Raw genomic sequence first — 19,442 nt, 5'->3', positions numbered from 1 at the left:
CTTTCTTTCTTTCTTTCTTTCTTTCTTTCTTTCTTTCTTTCTTTCTTCCTTCCTTCCTTCCTTCCTTCCTTCCTTCCTTCCTTCCTTCCTTCCTTCCTTTCTTTCTTTCTTTCTTTCTTTTTCTTTCTTTCTTTTTTTTTTTTTTGGTGAGGCAATTAGGGTTAAGTGACTTGCCCAAGGTCACACAGCTAGTAAGTTATCTAGTGTCTGAGGCTGAATTTGGACTCAGGTGCTCCTGACTCCAGGGCCGGTGCTCTATCTATTGCGCCACCTAGTTGTCCCTGCTCTTCCTGTTTCAAGCCCCTCCCCTCCAACACATCCCCTACCTGCTGGACAAAGTGATTTCTCTAAAGCACAGGCCTGACCATGTTAGTCCCACAATTGCCTTGAAAATGCAATATGAACTCTCCTACATGGTATTTAAATCCTTTTCACAACCTGGACCCAATCTACCTTTCCAGCCTTATTACATATTGCTCCCCTTCCTATACTTTACCATTTTGTCAAACAAGATTTCTTGCCATTCCTTGAACAATGAAGAGATGATACCTCACCTCCTAAATCCGTGTCTTTGGGCTGGCTGGTTTTCTGTGCTGGTGATACACTCCCTCCTCATCTTCATCTCTTTAGTTTCCTTCAAAATTCAGCTCAAGTGTTACCTTCTATATGTCGTCTTTCCTGATCACCCCACCCCTCCCTGCTCCAAGATGCTAGTTACCAACCCTAGGTAAGACTATTACGTTGTCTTTATTTCAGGTATGGTTTTATATACCTTTCTATGTGCATGCCTCCTTCAACAAAAATGTAAGCTCTTTGAAGGCAGGGACTATTTTATTTTTGTTTGTATCCCCAGGGCTTAGTATGATGTCGCTGTTCTGTGATTTTAGTTGTGTCCAACTCTTCATGACCCCACTTGGGATTCCCTGTAATAAAGGTCCCTTGTGACTATTGCTTCAATGCCTTCCCAGTTCACAATCTGCACTGCAATCTACGTAAACTGATGTGATTATATCGACTGTACAAATCAAAGAGGAAATGGAAATATAGACCCATAAAGAAGCCCCATAGGAGTGCTTTGTAACCCTTCAAATGCTATATGAACACTAGTTATTATGACGAATTCCTCTCTTAATCCTAATCTCTGAGGGGCTGTGTCTACAGTGTGTGAATTTTCTCTGGGTTTTTTTTATGCATAGAGATTCCAATTCCTTCTTTGATTTGGGGGAGGAGGGGAACTCATTCATTTGGTTCTAGTTGGTTGGCCTAGGTACATCTGGGCCATTGTTCTAAGATGGGAGGTGGCTGTTTCTGAAGGAAACTCCTCCTCCCTCACAGGCTATTCTGGCAAATGATCTTTGAAAATGGCCTACATTTTACCTCAGGGGGCCTTGGAGGAACACAATTAGCTTCACTCCTTAGAAGGCAAGAAGGCTTTAGGCTACTTTTGTCAAACTTCAGCATTGGCCATTGCTGTGTTAATACCCTGGCATGCTCAACTTTATTTTCTGTCCTTTATATGTGAGTAGGGTAGTTTAGAGACTAAAACTTCCCCAAACCTAGGATTCCACCTATCTCTTTGTACTCCATCAGTTTACATAGACTGCAGTGCAGATTATGAACTGGGAAGGCAGTGGAGTAATATTCACAAGGGACTTCTGCTAATGATAAATCATTATTTACAAGGCCTGATTTGTAGTAGAGCTTTGGGATCCTCAGACCTGGGGCAACTGGCATCCTTTTGCAATTATGTTCATTTATCTCTGCTAATACTAAGCCCTTTCCCTGCTCCTACTTCAGTTTTACCCTTTATTACAGGGATTGGCAGTGGTGGTACTGGAATCATTCCAAGTCACTTTCAATAGTGATGTCAGGGTTTAATTGGAAAATTAAACTTGTCCTCTTCTGGAGGAAAATGCCTATGAAGTCACTTTGTAGAATTTTTCTTTAGGTCTGTTTGGGGGTGGGAGTAGAAAAGGCAAACCAGAAACTATAAATGCTGACTAATTATATCCTAAGCCACATGATAAAAATACAATTTCCCTATGTGATGAGTTGCTTTTCTGAGGACCAAGTGTTGTGATAAGATGGAAATAATCATACCTCTCAGCCTCTGTCACCATGGTGTACCATGCCAGCAAGGACTGAGAGATTTGAACTAATTAAAAATAAAAAGTGGGATTCTTAGGAGGAAAACTCACCCTCTTCTGGAGGAGTCTGGACCAATGAAGTCAAAGTTAGATAAGAATAGTATTTTTTCTTTTCAGCACAATGTCTTTTACATATTCTTCCAGAACTTAATTGGGTAGGGGGTAACCTTAAGAGGGTAGAAGTTCACCTGTGGTGTGGTTTTGGGAAGCTCACTCATGGACATAAAAAGGTTTCTCACCAGCTTCTTCTGGGGATATTGGGGAATTGTGATCCATAGGGTGGCCACCAAGGGAAGGAAGCTAGTTCTGTGACCACCTCAAAGTTTCCACTTTGTTGAAGGACTGGCTGTTGCTAGAGGTCAGAAACACTGGAGTATAGAATTCGAGAGGGAGGAGGAGAGGAAAAGGGAGATAGATGTGTGGCCTATGACAGTCCTGTCAATGTCCTCTAACATTTTTGTGCTTGAGGTAAAACTTTGCTTAGACTCATCATAAACTACTAAAAATGGTGGTAGAAATTGCTAAATTGCCATGACAACCACCAACCACTGGAGAGGAGTGGTGGATAAATGTACCTTCTGTCCTGCTAATCATTAGGATAGGGATGAACTATAGAAGAAGGGTAGGGGAGGAGTGGAATGGGTTTGGTGGCCAAGACAGGGGGATAGGGTAGAATATTGCTACTTCTAATTCTAGGTTTATCATAGTCTTATTGCTTTACTCTCTTCCCCAGTTCTGGACTTCAGCTTTCCTATCTGTAGAAAGGCAATTGTGGGGGCAATCACTAATAATTTGTGATTCTGATAATAACACAACCCATGATAATATGCTTTGTAAAGAAAATGATGTGAGAAAAGTAGGAAGTTGGTGGGGCTAATTTCCTGGTTAGGTCATAACTGTCTGGTTGGTAGTGATTTGCAACAATGACCTCAGGAAGGAAAAATCTCTCATTGTCCTCTCCCCCTTCCACTCTTGGCACACAGAAGGTGAAGATTATAGGATTATAGGTGTAGAACTGGAAGGAGTCTCAGAAATCATGTAGTCCAACTCCCTTGTTTTACATATGGGGAAATTGAGGCACAGAGAAGTCAGAAGACTTGTCCAAGGTCACATGGGTTGTGAGTGGCAGAGCATGGATTCAGACTTAGGCGACATGACTTCAAATTGACTCTGCAGCTTTACTTTTTGTTTTAAGAGTTTGAATATGAACAACTCTTACTGGAGAAAGTAGGACAAATAGTAGATCGAATAAATCTTAGCTAGTCAGAGGACTAACGGCCTTGGTGTAGTCCAGATCTGGACAGAAACTATTCCGTCTCCTAGCTTCCCAGTTGTGGTATGAAGTAGGAAAACTACTCAGTCTCGTTATTTTGAGTCATCTTTAGGTAAAGCAAACCCTGCTTAAATGGATTGGGAATCCACTCTTCTGGACTGGAGAAACCCTGCTATGTTTGAGCATGATCAGAGTAATCTTTTGTAATGGTTTCTATTCTAGGATGAAGGGTCCTTGGGCTACATTTCAAAGAGAACCCTACTCTCCCTACTAGCATCATTCAATTATGGAATCATAAAATTTATAGTTGGAATTGCTCTTAGGGGTCATTTTATCCAACCCTCTTAATTCAATTCAATAAATATGTATTCAATATCTGCTATGTGCCAGTCACAGTGCTAAGTGCTGCAGATACAAATGAGAAAAAAAAAAAAGATAGTCCCTGCCCTCAAGGAGCTTACAATCTAATTGGGAAGACAATATACAAAAGGAAACTGAAAAGGGGAAGGTAGGGTGCCAAGAAGCAAGTTGTTCTGTGGAGTCAAAACCAAGCAGAGCCACTGACGGAAAATGCGAAGTTGCCCGGAAAGTTTCCTTTCATAAGGAAACTGAAGTCCAGACCCGCTCAGGGTCACACAGGTATTAAGTAGCAGAGCCAACATTTGAACTTAAATCTTTGGTCTTCAAACCCAGAGTTCTTTGTACCTCACACATATATTATAGGTTATAAAGAATAGGAGATAGGGTCTAGACCAGCAGCTTTCTAAGTGTTTATATGTACTTACAAACTCCAATGTCATACATTTGAACATTGGACCAACTGAGCCCCGCTAATACCTGTATAGAGTCTATTTTCAACTTTGTGGGGGAGACTGGAATCTGGCACCATTGCTTATTATGGTAGTCATTTCTTAATTAGGCAGGCAGTATATACAACACTACCCCCACCCACCCCCAATCCAGAATAATAGAACCATTCTCCACAATCTTTCTGAAAAAAAAAATGTAGCTATATGGGGTGTGGGTGTGTGATATAAAGTACAGTTAAAGACAGCCATCCCAACCCCTACCCCTCTACTACTGACTCAGTTCCTTATTAATTCTTTCTCTGGGTTCAGGTGCAGTCTAGTGGGTATGCTTTAGAATGTCTCAGTAAATTTCCAAAATCGCAAACTGTCTTATTAAATGGCTTACCTCAATTTTGGATTAAAACCAGGGAAATCTCTTCTCCCAAGCTTCTCTCAGTCTCAAACTATAAATTTGTGGGCTTAGAAAAGTCACAGTTAATGGCCATTTAGCTTAATAGCAGTATCAAGTAACATAGAAATGCAGACAGTCAAACAAGTTACAGAAGATTGCAATGAGGCTTACAGCTACACTTTCCTCCCTTCTTCCAAACTATTTTCACCAGGTAGGATGGTAGTTGTTGGAAAAAAGAGCTTGATATTTAAAGTGTGGGTGGAAAATTTCCCAGTCTTGTGCTTTGGAAAAAACAGGGGAAAGAAAGGAGCTGTTAATGAGTAGAGTTGACTTTCACCAGTTGCCACAACTGCTCATTCACTCTGCTCTTAGCTCCAGTAGACTCCTGTCACATGCCTGTCTTCTTTCCTCTCATTATCTGGTCTGCATGTTCATCTGCTCATATCTCAACTCCTGCCTTTCTACTTCCCCTGTTTGGCACCTCAAAACTTGGGCAGAAGTTCCTTCTTTGGTTGGGGGGGGGGAACTGCTGGAAACCTAAAACAAACAGAGCTCTGATTTGTAAAATGCCTGTAAACCATCTAGACCAAGGATTTTCTATCCTCCAGGATGGCTTGCCAATAAGGAAATCTTTTTGAGTTGGCAAATCTTAAATTGAGTACATTTTTTTCCATTCCAGTATAACATAATCCATGTTAATCTTATTTTTATGTATTCAGGATGCTATAGGGTATTAAAAATCCTTGTATTTCCACTAATTTTAATCTAGTACACTAAAATAAGTTAGAGGGATATTAGCTTTCAAAAGAAGGTGATCAAAAGCATATGGATACCTGGACGTGTAAGTGTATACCTTGCATACCCAGTTTCATGTCTTTGGTGCCAGGTAAGCAGAGGTCCAGGGTACTCAGCCTGCAATAGCATGGATCTTGGGTCACAGTGAGCTTCCCCACGGGATTCCTTATGCATTATTTGAAAACTTCTGTACAGTTTTTTTTACCAAACAGTAGTGATAGTGGCCACAACTGGCTGTCAAAAAGTTATACCTAAATGAATTAGACTCTTAAAGATTTCTCTTTTTTTTTTTTGAGAATTAAGGAAGTCACTTTTTTTTGAAAAGCAAAGAATATTTATTTAGATCCAAAAAATTTTAAAGATTTCTATCTCTGAGAAATAACTACTTTGTGTCTTTCTCATTAATTTGTGTCTCTCTGCTTCTCAGCCATGGGAGACAGATTTATCCTCACCTACTCTTCCCTTTACAAAGTTTAGATGCTATTGCTTTTCCTAACTCCCTTGGGCTTTAGTGGGTGAATATTTTGTTCTCTAATTAGGTTTTGGTTTTCCAAGGGCTGTTCTGCAGAAGGTGGTAGTGTTGCTAACCTCCTGTCTCAGGAGGTGGCAGTGGGATCAAGGTGTGACTCCCTCAATCAGCAGGTTGTGCAGAGCCTCAATGTCAGACTGCTTGGCAGAATTTCCAAGTACAGTAAGCAGAAAGCATAAGTGACCTAAGAGGATGACTGGGAAATATTGTCTTCTGGCTCAAGGCAGCATCTGAGAAGAGGGAGACTGGGATGGAGCATGACTGATGTATTGAAAAGCACCTTAGAGATCCTCTGGTCCAACCCCTTCATTTTATAGGTGAGGGAATTGAAGGCTCAGCTAGTTAGTGGCAGAGATGGGGTTTGAATACAGAGCTTTTTCTATAACGCCAAGTTGGGGCTGCTGGTCTGGCCTATTTTTGTGTAACTCGTAGTTCTTCAGGATTCACAGGACTAATAAGCTGAGTATATATGGACCACCTCCCTTATGCAAATTATTAATATTGCATAAACAATTCATGAGTGGATAACAAAACATCTACAGTTTAAGACTATATCTTGGGGGGGCAGCTAGGTGGTGCAGTGGATAGAGCACTGGCCCTGGAGTCAGGAGGACCTGAGTTCAAATCCGGCCTCAGACACATAACACTCACTAGCTGTGTGACCCTGGTCAAGTCACTTAATCCCAATTGCCTAAAAAAAAAAAAAAAGACTGTACCTTGCAGAACAGTTGGTGATATGCATTACCAGGAAGCATTTCTTCACTTGAGAACTCCCTATAAAAACAGCTAACTTTACCTACAGCTTTGTTTTCAATTCATGGTGCATGTATTGTGTAACAATCTGTATTATATTTATTTATTCAGGTACTTTTCCCTCTCCCAGGCTACAACCTCCTTGAAGTAGGAATTTTGCTTTAAACTGAGTATCTCTCTCAGTGGAAAGTACAATGTTCTGCGTACATCAGGAGCTTAATGTTTGTTGAACAACCATACGTATTTCAGCAATTCCTAGACAATGTCCTTACAGCTAATAACTAATTGTACGGTTAGTAGTCTAGTAATGTGATAACCTCTGTTAACATTTAATAATGTGATAAAATTCATTAATAGGTCTATTGTTTTTCTATGACCGATATCACTAGTAGCTCACAAGCCTCAGCAGCCTTGAAATTTAACCTTAGGCCCAGGCCACAGCAGACATCTATGAGGAAAGAGCTACCTACTTGACTATATTCAATGGGAGTTAACCTATAATTAGGCAGATAATCCCAGGGACAAACCTACCAGCTAAACCAAAAGGAGATGTGAGATGGGAGGAAAAGAATTCATTTTGGCAACCCCCTTCATCACTCAGACTGTCTCATGTTTATCAGCTTTGCAGTAGACAAAAAGACAGGAATTAGAGAGCTTTTGGTTTAGTATACAGAAAAACTTATAATTAGGGTTGTTCAAATGTGTAATGGGCTGCTTGTTAGGTAATGATTTCTCTACCACTGGATGAATTGTACTTCTGAGAGACCAGGAGTCTGTAAATATTAATCCCATAATCTTGCTTCTCTAGGATTTACGAGAACGGTGCCAGACCTTGAAAAGCTCTTCAGTGTTTGCCCAATGCCATCCCCTAGTGGATCCTGAACCTTTTATTGCCCTTTGTGAAAAAGACATATGCCACTGTGCCCAAGAACAAGGATGTGCATGCTCAATCTTCCTGGAATATGCCCGGAATTGTGCCCAGCAGGGAATAGTGTTGAATGATTGGACTCGTGATAGCAAATGCTGTAAGTCAAGTGGGATGCATTATGTGGTATGTTGGTAAATGTTTAACAACCAGCTCTCTGGGAGGGGTTATATTCACAGGATATTCTTTAAAGTTTAACTTACATTATTAGTATCTTCTCTACCACTTTCTTAAGTCAAAAAACAATAAGTCAAGTTCTGATTTGTAGATGTGCCAAATTATTTTAAAAATATTTTATTTTTCCCAATTACACATACAATTATTTAACATTCATTAAAAAAAATTGAGTTCCAGATTCTCTTCCTCTTTTCCTCCTCTTTCCCCTTCCTGAGATGGTAAACAATTTGATATAGGTTATACATGCACAATCATGCAAAACATGTTTCCATATTAGTCATGTTGTGAAAGAAGACAGAGACCAAAAAAAACCTCATGAAAAAAATAAAGTGGAAAATTGAATGCTTCAATCTGCATTCAGACTCCATCAGTTCTTTCTCTGGAGGTGGAGAGCGTTTTTTTATCATGAGTCCTGTGGAATCATCTTGGATCATTGTATTGCTGAGAATAGCTAAATAATTCACAGTTGATCATCATGCAATATTGCTGTTACTGTGTACAATGTTCTCTTGGTTGTTCTCCCTTCACTTTGCATCCAGTGCATGTGAGTCTTTCTAGGTTTTTCTGAAACCATCCTGAATGTGCCAAATTCTGAGGTGTAAATGCTCACCTGGATACATACCTTCTTTCCTGTGATCTTTCTTCCTATTGTAGTAATTTGTCATCCACCCTAGTGAGATAGCTCTTTCTGAGTATTCTCTTGGCATTCTCTCTGGGAATCTGTTCCCTTGTATCATTATCAGTTGGTCAACAAGTATTATTAAGTGCTTTCTATGTGCCATTCATGGAGATTAAAAAAAAAAAGGCAATAACACAGACCCAGCTTTTAAGGAGGCACTCTGTTCCCAAGCAATGTAAACAAATCAAATCTCAGATCAGTCCACAAAAGCTGCTAACTTCCTAACCAGAATTCCCAAGAGGTCTCTGCCAACCTTCTGCATCCACTTCCTGGTCCTGGCTCTGCTATTTATCAGAAGCAGCAGCACAAATCACAGAACTCATAGAAATTGTGAGAGGGAAAAGCCACACCCCTCCCTTAATGTATGCAGCTGCCTCCATCATAGATTGCTTCTCTTATTAGGATTCAGTCACAGCTTCTCTCAGTAATCCATTGTAGGATTTTGCCGAAGTTCTTCATGTCTAACCTATGTCTTTCATTGCAATTCTAGTCTATTTCTGCCTTGACTGTCCTCAGTGGAGAGGAGGATGGAGTAGATCAAAACTGTCCACATAATGACTTGAAGACTCACATTAAGGTCCACTGTCTCCATTAAGGCAGACTTTTATTCTCTGGGAGGAATAGTCTCCATTCCTTTAATCTTTGCTTATAGACTTTATTTTTTGTTCTTATAATTTACTCATTGAAAATCTAATCATCATAACCATCAAATGGCAAAATCAGTTAACTCCCTTTTTGAACCAGGAGCCAGGGTCATTATTTTGCAGAGTAACTTGAAGCAGGTAAGGTACCTGTTTATATTTTTAGATGGTCACGATCAATGCAGATAGACCTATATAGTGCAACATCATTAGTATGTAAACTGATGAGGACAGGAACAGAAATAGTTATACAATGCATTTTGCCCTTCGTGATTTAGGTCCTTTTTAAAAATCTATGGCCTAGTGGTGAGAAAAAGGTGACTTTCAGCATCTGGGCTTGTCCTCAGTCCTGAAGTGGGTGGAATTCTTTGAAAGTGGGGAGAAAGAATATATATTTGGAAGGGGTGGAATGATGTTCTAAGCAGTGTTATACATTACATTTCCCAGCAGGGAACACAAGGCAGCATAGTACATTGGAAATAGCATTGACTCTAGAACCAGAGATATTGGGTTCAAATCCTGTTTCTGATTCTTACAACTAGTGAGACCTTTCTTAAAAAAAGTCTGTCTCACAACCTTTCTGGGCCTAGTTTTCTCATCTGTAAAATGTGGGGATCAGACTAACTAGTTTTTTTGGAACCTTCCAACCCTTGACCTATGAGCTTGGTCATTGGTCATTGTACTTTCACTATGTGGGTATAGAGAGGAAGAAGGCAGGGTCCTAACCTGGGAGGAGTTTGCAATTTAATGGGGGTAACAGGAGACAGATTTACAGAATATATACTTTGAGAATAGTCCCACTGGAAGATATAAACATTAAGTGTAATGAATTTCAGCTGGGCAAAATGAAAGTGGAGAGAAAAATAGAGTGCAGAGAATGATTAGTACCAGGCAGGATTTCTAATCAAAGAAGCTTTTGTGGAGAAGGTGAATTATGGATGGAATTTTGAAGGTTGGGAAAAACATAATGGAGAACATTTTAAGTACTTTACTTGGAAAGAATCCTGGGTGGTTGGATTTGGTTGAGGGCCCCACAAGAACTTCTGGGTCATTCTAAGATTAAGTCTTTTTCAACCCAAAATGGCTCTCGGTTTAGTACAATCTTGAACATGACATGACTCACAAGCAGATGGGTCTATACTTAATGAGGCTTATTCTGGTCAAAGTGAACAACATAAGGGAAGGTGTAAAGGTTGGAAGAGAGATTTGCCTGAATAGCGAAGAAGAGGGTAGAGCTATATAAGTGATATACTTAGTGACTGTAGAGCCCATGTAATCACAATCATATACTTTATAAGTGGGCTCAGTGACAGAATGTAAACTAAGAACTTTTAAGCCAAAGGTAGGTTTCTAGCCCTAATATGGTAGGTTCTAGGGAGACATTAATGAGTTTTTACAGAAAAGGTTGTTGTTGTTTGTCCTTTGTTCTTGAAGAGGACCATGACGTCAGGGAGGTGATGCCATGACATGCAAGTGAATTAGATTTGAGTGAGGGCTGTGCAAAATCACCAGCCTCACTTTCTCCTCTGGAGCCATCTGGGTCTAGTGGCCAGATACAGATCAGGATGACTAGAGATGGCTCTGGATGCAGTTTGAGATGTTGGCCTTTTTAAGCTAATAGGGTCTTTAACAGGTTTCAGTTTGACTGAGGCATCACCCATTCAGTAATTAAGCTAGGTAAGAAATGAGGCAGAGAATGACCACTTTTACCTAGTTAAAAAAACCAATCTGGGAGGGGAAGACCCTCAAAAAAATGAGTTTTTATGGAAAAGGAGTGATGCAGTGGAACCAATAGGTGAGAAAAATATTAGTGGCAATACTGAGTTATAGCAAATGACAGTTTATGACAAAGGAGTGGCAACTGGGAGTTAGTCAGAGATTACTTGGTCATGATATTTTATGTAATATGGGAGATATGGAGAAAAAGGGATTCAGCACAGGAAGCAAGTAGCAGTAGGATTTATGGATTAATTGAACAGAGTGACCAGTCAGTAAAAGGTCGAACATGTTTATGAGCTTGCGTAGAGGCCTAATGAAATGGACACGTCACCTGTGAGTCATTAGCATCCTGTGCTGTGTTTACCATGAGAGTTTTTCTCAATAAAAACCTTTATATTTCATGTCCCCAGCCAAGGCTTTCATTGGAACGTCAGACTTTGGCTCATTTTGGGATCCCTCTCTCCAAGTTTTTTCTAGGAACATCAGAAACTTGTTTATAGTTCTCTCCAAAAGGGCCCTCAGCTATCTTTTAAGCAGTTAGGATAATAAGGCACCAATCAGATAGATTAATTTATTCAATAACAACATAGAGTGGGCTCACATGAGTCCCCTTGACAGTTAAAAAGTTTAAAAAGAGTTATTTCAACTCCAAAAAGCATAAGAATTTTCTTTTTTTTCCAGGATGTTAAACAACCCTCCTTTCTGGTGGGTCCATCTTCTTTTTCAACTGCATGATTGGGAAAGGGATGAGTCTGAGTTACCTCTCAGTGCAGATGGTTCCCTCTGTCTGTCTCTCTCTCTCCTTTGATGACCCTTGCTATGTGCTTCCCTCTAGAATCTATATGGATGTACATTCCCTAGAGGCCAGTGGCAGCCTGAAATCTCTATGGCTGGGCTCCTCTGGGTGTCTCTATATCTACTCTTTCTGAATGTATGTGTAGGGGAGGGAGGGGTCACTGTCTATGTGTCCCTTCTCTTTCAGTTTCTCCTTCTGTGTATATATCTCCTTATATTTTATATAATATAAATTTGTCTTGATTCTCCATATTCTGTCTCTAGAGTACTTCTGGAGCTTATGGTGTTCTCTCCCTCAGAAGGATCGCACCTTTCTCTGAGATTCTCTTCAGGTCTCCATTTCTTTCTGTATTTGTTCCTGGTCAGTTCCCACCTCATTTTAAAAGGCCAGTCCCAAAGGCTGACTCAAGTGTGTGAACTTGGTGATGATAGAATTCAAAGTGGTAACACCTTGATGATTCTCACTGCTGCTGCCTGGTCAAAGGCCATATCAGTAAGGACATGGGGATCAGGGGAAATTTGCACTTGTTTGGGAAATTCACACCCTCTGTAGGGGATTATGGGAGAGAGGTCCATGACCTTGGACACATCCAAAGTCATGCAGCCCCAGAAGCATATCTCAACAGAGATGGGAAAATTGAGCTGAGCCTAGATGGGGTGACCATGGGGGAAATGTTGAGCCTTGAGTTCTGATTAGTCCTTGGAGTCCCATAGATAATTGGAAAAAAATCTGGGGCCGGCAAGACTGATATAAAGGCTTTGTGTATGTTATTACTGATTTAATGTTTTGTTTTAAGTGCCAGCATGTCCCAATGACATGGAGTATAAGGAGTGTGTGTCGCCTTGCGCCAGAACCTGTCAGAGCCTACAGATCAATGAAGTATGTCAGAACCAATGCATCGATGGCTGCAGCTGTCCTGGTAATACACTTTTATCACTTTATTTACTTACCAGATCCCTTGGCAGAGGTTCTGGGGTGTGAGATGAAGGCGACTTGTGTTTGTTCTCCTGTGCCTGAAATCAGAGGCCTTTTCTTTTTTATCTCAAGCCTTTGTACAGTGTGATCAGGATAGCGCTGGTACTTTCTTTTAAATTTTGCCATTGCTGGTGTGGATGAAAGTGCTTCTGTCTAAGACAACAAAGGGGGAATGGTATGGGCTCCAAAGGTAACTTTGTATAGGGAGCATGTGTTTGTGTTTTACTCTTTTGTTTTTTCTAATGGGCAGTGAAACTCGTGGCTGGCATTTGAGGAAAGACTCTTCCAAATAGTTCCGGAGCTAGTCATTTTGACTAAGCTGAAAAATAGCTTTGATCCGGATATAAGGACAGTCGACAATAAGAAAGCATTTTGTTAGATTTGGGGAAAAGTATCATTTTAAGTTACCGTTAGTCTCTGGTCAGCGACTTTGGTCTTAGGACCTCTAGCTTTGTCCCTGCTACTTTGGCGTAACCTTGGACAAGACCCCTTGCCTCCTAATGCTTCAGTATTTTTGTCCTTGTTCCCTCTGTAGATTCGGATGATGATGTAAGGATGAACAAGGCCATGTATGCTTTGTGAACTCTTCTTAGAAAGACCCTATAAAAACATTGAATTTGGAAACTGAGAACTGAACTCTACTTCTTAATCCCTGTGTTGCCTTGGAAAATTGACTTGCCCTACCTGGGGACTCAGTTTCCCCATCTATAAAATGATTGGGTTGGATTAGATAATATCTAGAGTCCCTAAGAGCTTTAACTTGTAAGGCTTTTGAAGATTATTACATATGGCATAGTGTGTAATGTAATTATCTAAGCAGTAAGACTTTGCTGTTTTGTCCTTGAACCAGAGGGGAAGCTACTTGACAACGGTCTTTGTGTGGAAAGCTCAGCATGTTCCTGTGTGCATTCTGGGAAACACTATCCGCCTGGGTCCTCCATTTCCCAGGACTGCAACACGTGGTAGGTAGATCAGAAAAGCATGAGCCGTGAAGATGGACGCGGGGCCTTTTAGAGGGTGGAAGCTGCCTGAGGGGCCTTTTAGAAGGTGGAAGCTGCATGAGGACAGGATGGGTGCGATGGCACCTGGGAGATAAGAGAAGGGGCAGAGTAGGAGACAGGATAGGGAAGAACGAACATAATAATTTAGGAGGACTTGGTTCTAGATGGCATAAGAACGAATTTAAAGAATTGGGAAGGGGACAAGTGTGGAGGCAAAAGGGATCTAGTTGGAATAAACTCATCATTCTGGGGAATTGGGAAGGAAGCTGATACGTGAACAGCAAGCTTGGCTTCTCATCTCAGGTCTTTAAAGAATGAAAACAAAAACTTGGTCAACCAAGACTTGTCAGTATCTTATCTGAACAGTTCTTTTCCGTGTCTGTCTGTCTGTCTGTCTGTCCTGTCCTTCTGTGTGTCTGTCTGTCTGTGTCTTTGTCTGTTTGTCCGTCTGTCCGTGTGTCTGTGTCTGTCTGTGTGTCTGCATCTGTGTGTCCGTCTGTCTCTGTGTCTGTCTGTCTGTGTGTCTTTGTCTGTCTGTCTGTCTGTGTGTCCGAGTCTGTCTGTCTGTGTGTCCGTGTCTGTCTGTCTGTGTGTCCTTGTCATGCAAGGTAGTAGGAAACAACAGAATCCAGCAGAGGAGAAAATCCAAAGCTGTCTCTCGTTAACCACACTTTGCAGGGGCCCTTTTCACACACCATTTCTCATCACCTTACTCCATCTCTTCTTGAAAACCTGCGTGTTTTTACCTTTCACTTCTGGGTAGCCCTCAGCTGGTGACCATTAGCTTCTTCTGGGCTGCCTAGCATTTGTGATGAGACACCCATCTCTCAATAGTTCTGAAAGTTCCTCATTTCCCTGGCTTCTGCCTCTAATCTCTTTAAGAGAGGCCTTCCCCATTATTGTTTCATGTGGATCAGGTGGAAGATTTAGGCATAAGAATTCTGGAATCCTAATAATTCCAGAATCATCAGAGATCAGAGATCCCTAAACTTCTTCTCCTGCCAAGAGTCATTTGGCTCTTAACTATATGTCTGGGACCTTCATCCCTGTATTTTCTTTCTTGTACTGCCCTGTAACTCAGGGTTTTCTCCCTTCATGTTATAGGGCATCCCAAAAGTCTTAGTGCAGTTTTAAACTATTAAAGCTTAAAATTATACTGACTTCTTAAGCTTTAGTAGCTTAAAACTATACTAAGACTTTTGAAATACACCCTGTATTTCAAAGATTCCTTTGATTTTCTAAAGCCCTACACTTTCTTTGTTACTTTTTCCTAATGTTTCTTCTGGTGCCTGCTCCTCAATGAATCAATTTTTGTCAGTCAGTCAACAAGTATTTTATGTCAAGAGCTTGCTGTGTGCCAGGTACTGAGCTAGGTGCTTGGAAAAAGACAGCATTGAATGCCTCCCTGCCTTTAAGAAGCTTACATTTATCGGGGAAACAACTTGAACCCATATGCATAAATACAAAATGTATGTAAGGTAATTTTTGGGGGGCATGGAGGGTGGGGCACTGGTAACAAGGGGAATCAAAAAAGGTCTTATGTAGGAGAACTTCTCCTGACTTTATTTCCTAGTACTTTATCATGGCAGTCTGAGTTGGGAGTGAAGCATTAGTTTTGAGGCTGGAATTCATCTATTGTACTTACATCATTGTACTTACAATGTGTGTGTGTTTCTTCTCTCTCTGACAGCATTTGCCGGAACAGCCTATGGATCTGTAGTAATGAAGATTGCCCTGGTAAATCTTGCATGCCTTCAATCCCACTTCTTTCTGAATTGGAGAAGAGAGTTGTCTCCTATTATAGCAACTAGGTGGCACAGTGGATAGAGTGCTGAGCCAGGAGTCAGGAAGACTTGTCTTCGTGAGTTCAAATCTGATCTCAGACACTTATTAGCTGTGTGACTCTGGGCAAGTCACTTAACCATGTTTGCCTCAGTTTACTCATTTGTAAAATGAGTTGGAGAAAGAAATGGCAAACCATTCCAGTATCTTAGCCAAGAAAAACCCAAGTAGATTCATGAAGAGTTAGGCATGACTGGAAAAAAAAAAAGACCAAACAGCAATCTGTTATAGCTACAGACACGTCCTTTTTTTACTGGTTAGGTGCTGCAGTAACTTAGCTTTAAGAAGCCTGCAAGGCTAAAGGCTTCTGGGCTAACAGAAGATTTATGTTCTAGGAGCTAGGATAGAGGTGGGAAGAGAGAAGGAAAGGAGCGGTGTTAGTTATGGAGGTTAAAAGAGAAAATGCAATTAGACTCAGTTTGGGTTTTTGTTTTATCCCATTGGACAAATAGACTCCTTTCATAAATCTGTGGTACTTTAGGGATTAAAAGAGAGAATACAGCCATAGATGTCTTTTCCATTGCTTGCTTGCCTAGAGGAATAATTTGGGTGGAGTTGTAGGGACTTGTAACAGTCAGGGCTGATGGAGCCAACAGGAAGTGCATTTTTAAAAGCATACATGCTGGACTTGGAGGGATGAGGGACCTTGTGGGATCTTGTACTTAAAGTAGACAGGACAATCCTCTAAATACCCAGTCAGAAGAACTAGCCATGGCTAAAAACTTTTGAAAACCACAGCACCAAGCAATCCCACTTGGAAAGTTTAACGTTAGTGATGGTTACACTGTGGGCAACAGGATGGAGTGGATAGAATGCTGACTTCAAAGTCAGTGAGGTCCTGCCTCTGGTTCGAGATGGCTGTGTGACCCTAGGCAAGTCTCTTAACTTGTCGGTTGGCCTTCTATGCAACTCCCTAAGACTATATGTTGCAAAAGAGATTGATACAGGGGTTGTAAAACTAAAGAAACTCTAATGTAAGCTTAGGGAGAGGAAGGACGGGGGATAGAGGTGGTGGTGCTCTAGGGGAAATTGGCTTGGTGTACAAGGGTGTCTTCATGCAAGAGCAGGTTAATAGATCCGGTCTTGGGCAAAATTGTGCCGGGTAAGATTTGAACATAGTCCTTGCCTCCTTTTGTACTTCCCATCTTCCTTCATCCCCAGACCAAAAATATCCTCAGAAAGGATTTAATAAATGTGTTCACACCAAGGTGTGAACAATTAATTTGGCTTAATAAATTACTCCCTCCCAGAGAGATTTGTATTTTAACAGAGGATACAGTCATAAGCCAAAAGAATACAACTCTAACTGTAGAATTTCAAGCATCAGCTTAGGGATGAGGGAGGTTTTTTCATATGGGAATAGTTGGAGGCTTTCTTTCGATTCTTTTTCAGTCATGTCTGACTCTTCATGACCCCATTTGAGGTTTTCTTGACAAAGATACTGGAGTGGTTTGCCATTTCCTTCTCTAGCTCATTTTTACAGGTGAGGAATTGAGGCAAATAGGGTTAAGTGACTTGACCAGCTAGTAGACTGGGCCAGATTTGAACTTACAAAGATGAGTCTTCCTGACTCCAGGCTGGGCAATCTATCCACTGCTCTGCTAGCTGCCTTGGGGGCTTTCTAGTGTCCCTGAATTAACTAAATTGCATTTGATATAGGCAATACTAAGAGAAATTATTACACCCAGATATAGCTGGACTGATGATAGCAATATCAATGTACATTTATATTGTGCTTTAACGTTTATAAATAGCTTTCCCTACAAAAATTCAGTAAGGTAAGCAGTGCAAACACCATCCCAGTTTTACAGACAAGGAAACTATCTCAGAGAAATAAATTGATGGATCACATCAATTTTTAAGATTTTTATTTTATTATTTTAAGTGTTAGAATTAGGAAAAAGAGCTTGGAATCATGGCAGAAGGGAAAGGAAGAGAATGTGACAAGGATAGTGGAAATTGGTGGGAGAAGCCCTGAAAAGACTATCAGAGTTTGGGCTCAGCCAGAGCTCTGTAAAATCCAGGGAGGGAATGCTGGGTACTTGTCTCAAAGCTCTCGTGCTTTCCTATCACAGAGGGGAGCCCTCTAGGTGAAGCTGTTACTCCCTTTTTTTTCCAGAGCGATTTCCAATGAGTTCTAATATCTCCCTTTAATTATATGGGATTCAAGTTCTATCTAATCCTAGCAGCATTTCCAGCAATTGGATAGCCAAACTTAGAATTGGAGCACTTAGAATAAAAGGGACCTGAAACACTCATAGGATAATAGGATTGTAGATTTTGAACTAGAAATGAGTAAACTGAGGCACAGAGAAGTGTCACATTTATCAAGGACCTTCTAGAAGCCAGGCACTGTCATGACGGGGTAAAGATAGAACTCTGCCAAGTTAGTGGTGGTGTCAGGACCCAAACCAACATCCCAGCTCTCAATTCTTCTAGCTGACTACTTTGCCTCTGAACCATGTCTCTGAATTCCAGGACAAAATTTTCTGCTTCAGGACTTCTTCAAAATGTAATAGCTTAAGGTCCAAGGTATTTGAGACTGCTTGTAGTTTCTGACTTATCGCCTGTCTGCATATGTAATTCATCTTTGCCGTTATTCACTTGTGTCTGACTCTTCATGACCCCATTGGGAGTTCTCTCGGCAAAGATACTGGAGTGGTTTGCCATTTCCTTCTCCAGTTCATTTTACAGATGTGGAAACTGAGGCAAACAGGTTGAAGTGACTTGCCCAGGGTCTTACTTACACAGCTAGTAAGTATCTGAGGTCAGATTTGAACTCAGGTCTTCCTAACTCCAGGCTTGGCACTCCATTCACTGTACTATCTAGCTGCCCCCAATGCATCTCAGTCATTTCTGATTTTTCAGATTTAATAATCATCTTCCCTTAAGCCAAAGGCATTATTTAAAAAAAAATAGATTTTTTTTCTGATGAAAACATCTATACCTGTAGGCTTGGTGATAGCTATGAACATATTCATATATTCATATGCTATTGGGATCTAAATATTATCAGGGTGATCCTTAAAGAAATGAAGTCAAAGGCCCAATAAGGCACTTTAGAAGCCTCCCATCCTTTGGCTTTGTATTTGTTTCGCAAAAATGTTTGTCATAGGGAGGTAAGCAAATTTGTGAGAGCAGACACTGATATTTTCTTAGTTGGATTATATGGAAAACAATAGGATTGGATGGTTTGGACAAAAACTAAATTAGCTCAAATAAATGAGCGCTCAGTTGGAGACTTAGGAACAAAAAACAGGGACCTTAAATATGTATGCTCAGAACAAAAACCTCACTTTTCTATGATGCTACACATCTTGCAAATGTTTTCCTCTTAATCATGCAATTTAGTCATGTAATTTAATCAGTCAATCAGCCAACTGGCATTTATTAAGGGCGTCCTATGTTCCAGGCACTGTACTAAGTACTGGGAGACAAAGAAAGGCAACAGACCCCCATGCTCTTGAGCACTCCAGCCTAATGGGGGTAGACAACAACACGTAAGAGTTATGTACAAACAAGGATAAATTGGGGTAATCTTGGAGAGAAGGCATTAAAATTAAAGAGAACCAGGAAAGGCGTGGATTATTGGCATAATGGATAGAGAACTGGGCCTGGAGGAGGGAGAATTGAATTCAAATCCAGCCACAGATCTTACTAACTCTGTGACCCTGGGAAAGTCAATTAGCCTCTGTTTGCCTCAGTTTCCTCATCTGTAAAATAAGCTGGAGAAGGAAATGGCAAACCACTCCAGTATCTTTGCCGAGAAAACCCCAAATGGGGTTGTGAAGATTTGGACACATCGGAAAATGACTGAATAATAACAACAAAACATAGGGACAATAGCACCTCTCTCTCAGGGTTCTTAGAATCAAATGAGATAATCGTAAAGTGCTTAGCATAGTGCCTGGAACATAATAAGTGCTATATAAATGTTAGCTATCTACTACTACTACTACTACTACTGCCACTACTACTGCTACTGCCACT

At 40.7% G+C, this 19,442-nt stretch overlaps 1 protein-coding gene across 2 annotated transcripts in view; it reads left to right on the top strand.

Annotated features, from left to right (window-relative positions):
- The window catches only part of VWF (von Willebrand factor), a 202,486-nt gene that overhangs the window by 49,094 nt on the left and 133,950 nt on the right, over positions 1-19,442 (top strand). For both annotated transcript variants that reach the window (XM_027838876.1, XM_027838875.1), the window contains exons 7-10: positions 7,506-7,722; positions 12,431-12,553; positions 13,460-13,571; positions 15,301-15,347. In XM_027838876.1, the coding sequence (XP_027694677.1) occupies positions 7,506-7,722; positions 12,431-12,553; positions 13,460-13,571; positions 15,301-15,347 (499 nt within the window). The remainder of the gene's footprint in view (positions 1-7,505; positions 7,723-12,430; positions 12,554-13,459; positions 13,572-15,300; positions 15,348-19,442) is intronic.

This window comes from Vombatus ursinus, unplaced genomic scaffold (assembly GCF_900497805.2).
Source record: "Vombatus ursinus unplaced genomic scaffold, bare-nosed wombat genome assembly UNPS02014830.1, whole genome shotgun sequence".
Lineage (NCBI taxonomy): Eukaryota > Metazoa > Chordata > Mammalia > Diprotodontia > Vombatidae > Vombatus > Vombatus ursinus.
The sequence above is the reverse complement of the archived record's forward strand: the minus strand, read 5'-3'. Positions and strand labels throughout refer to the sequence as shown.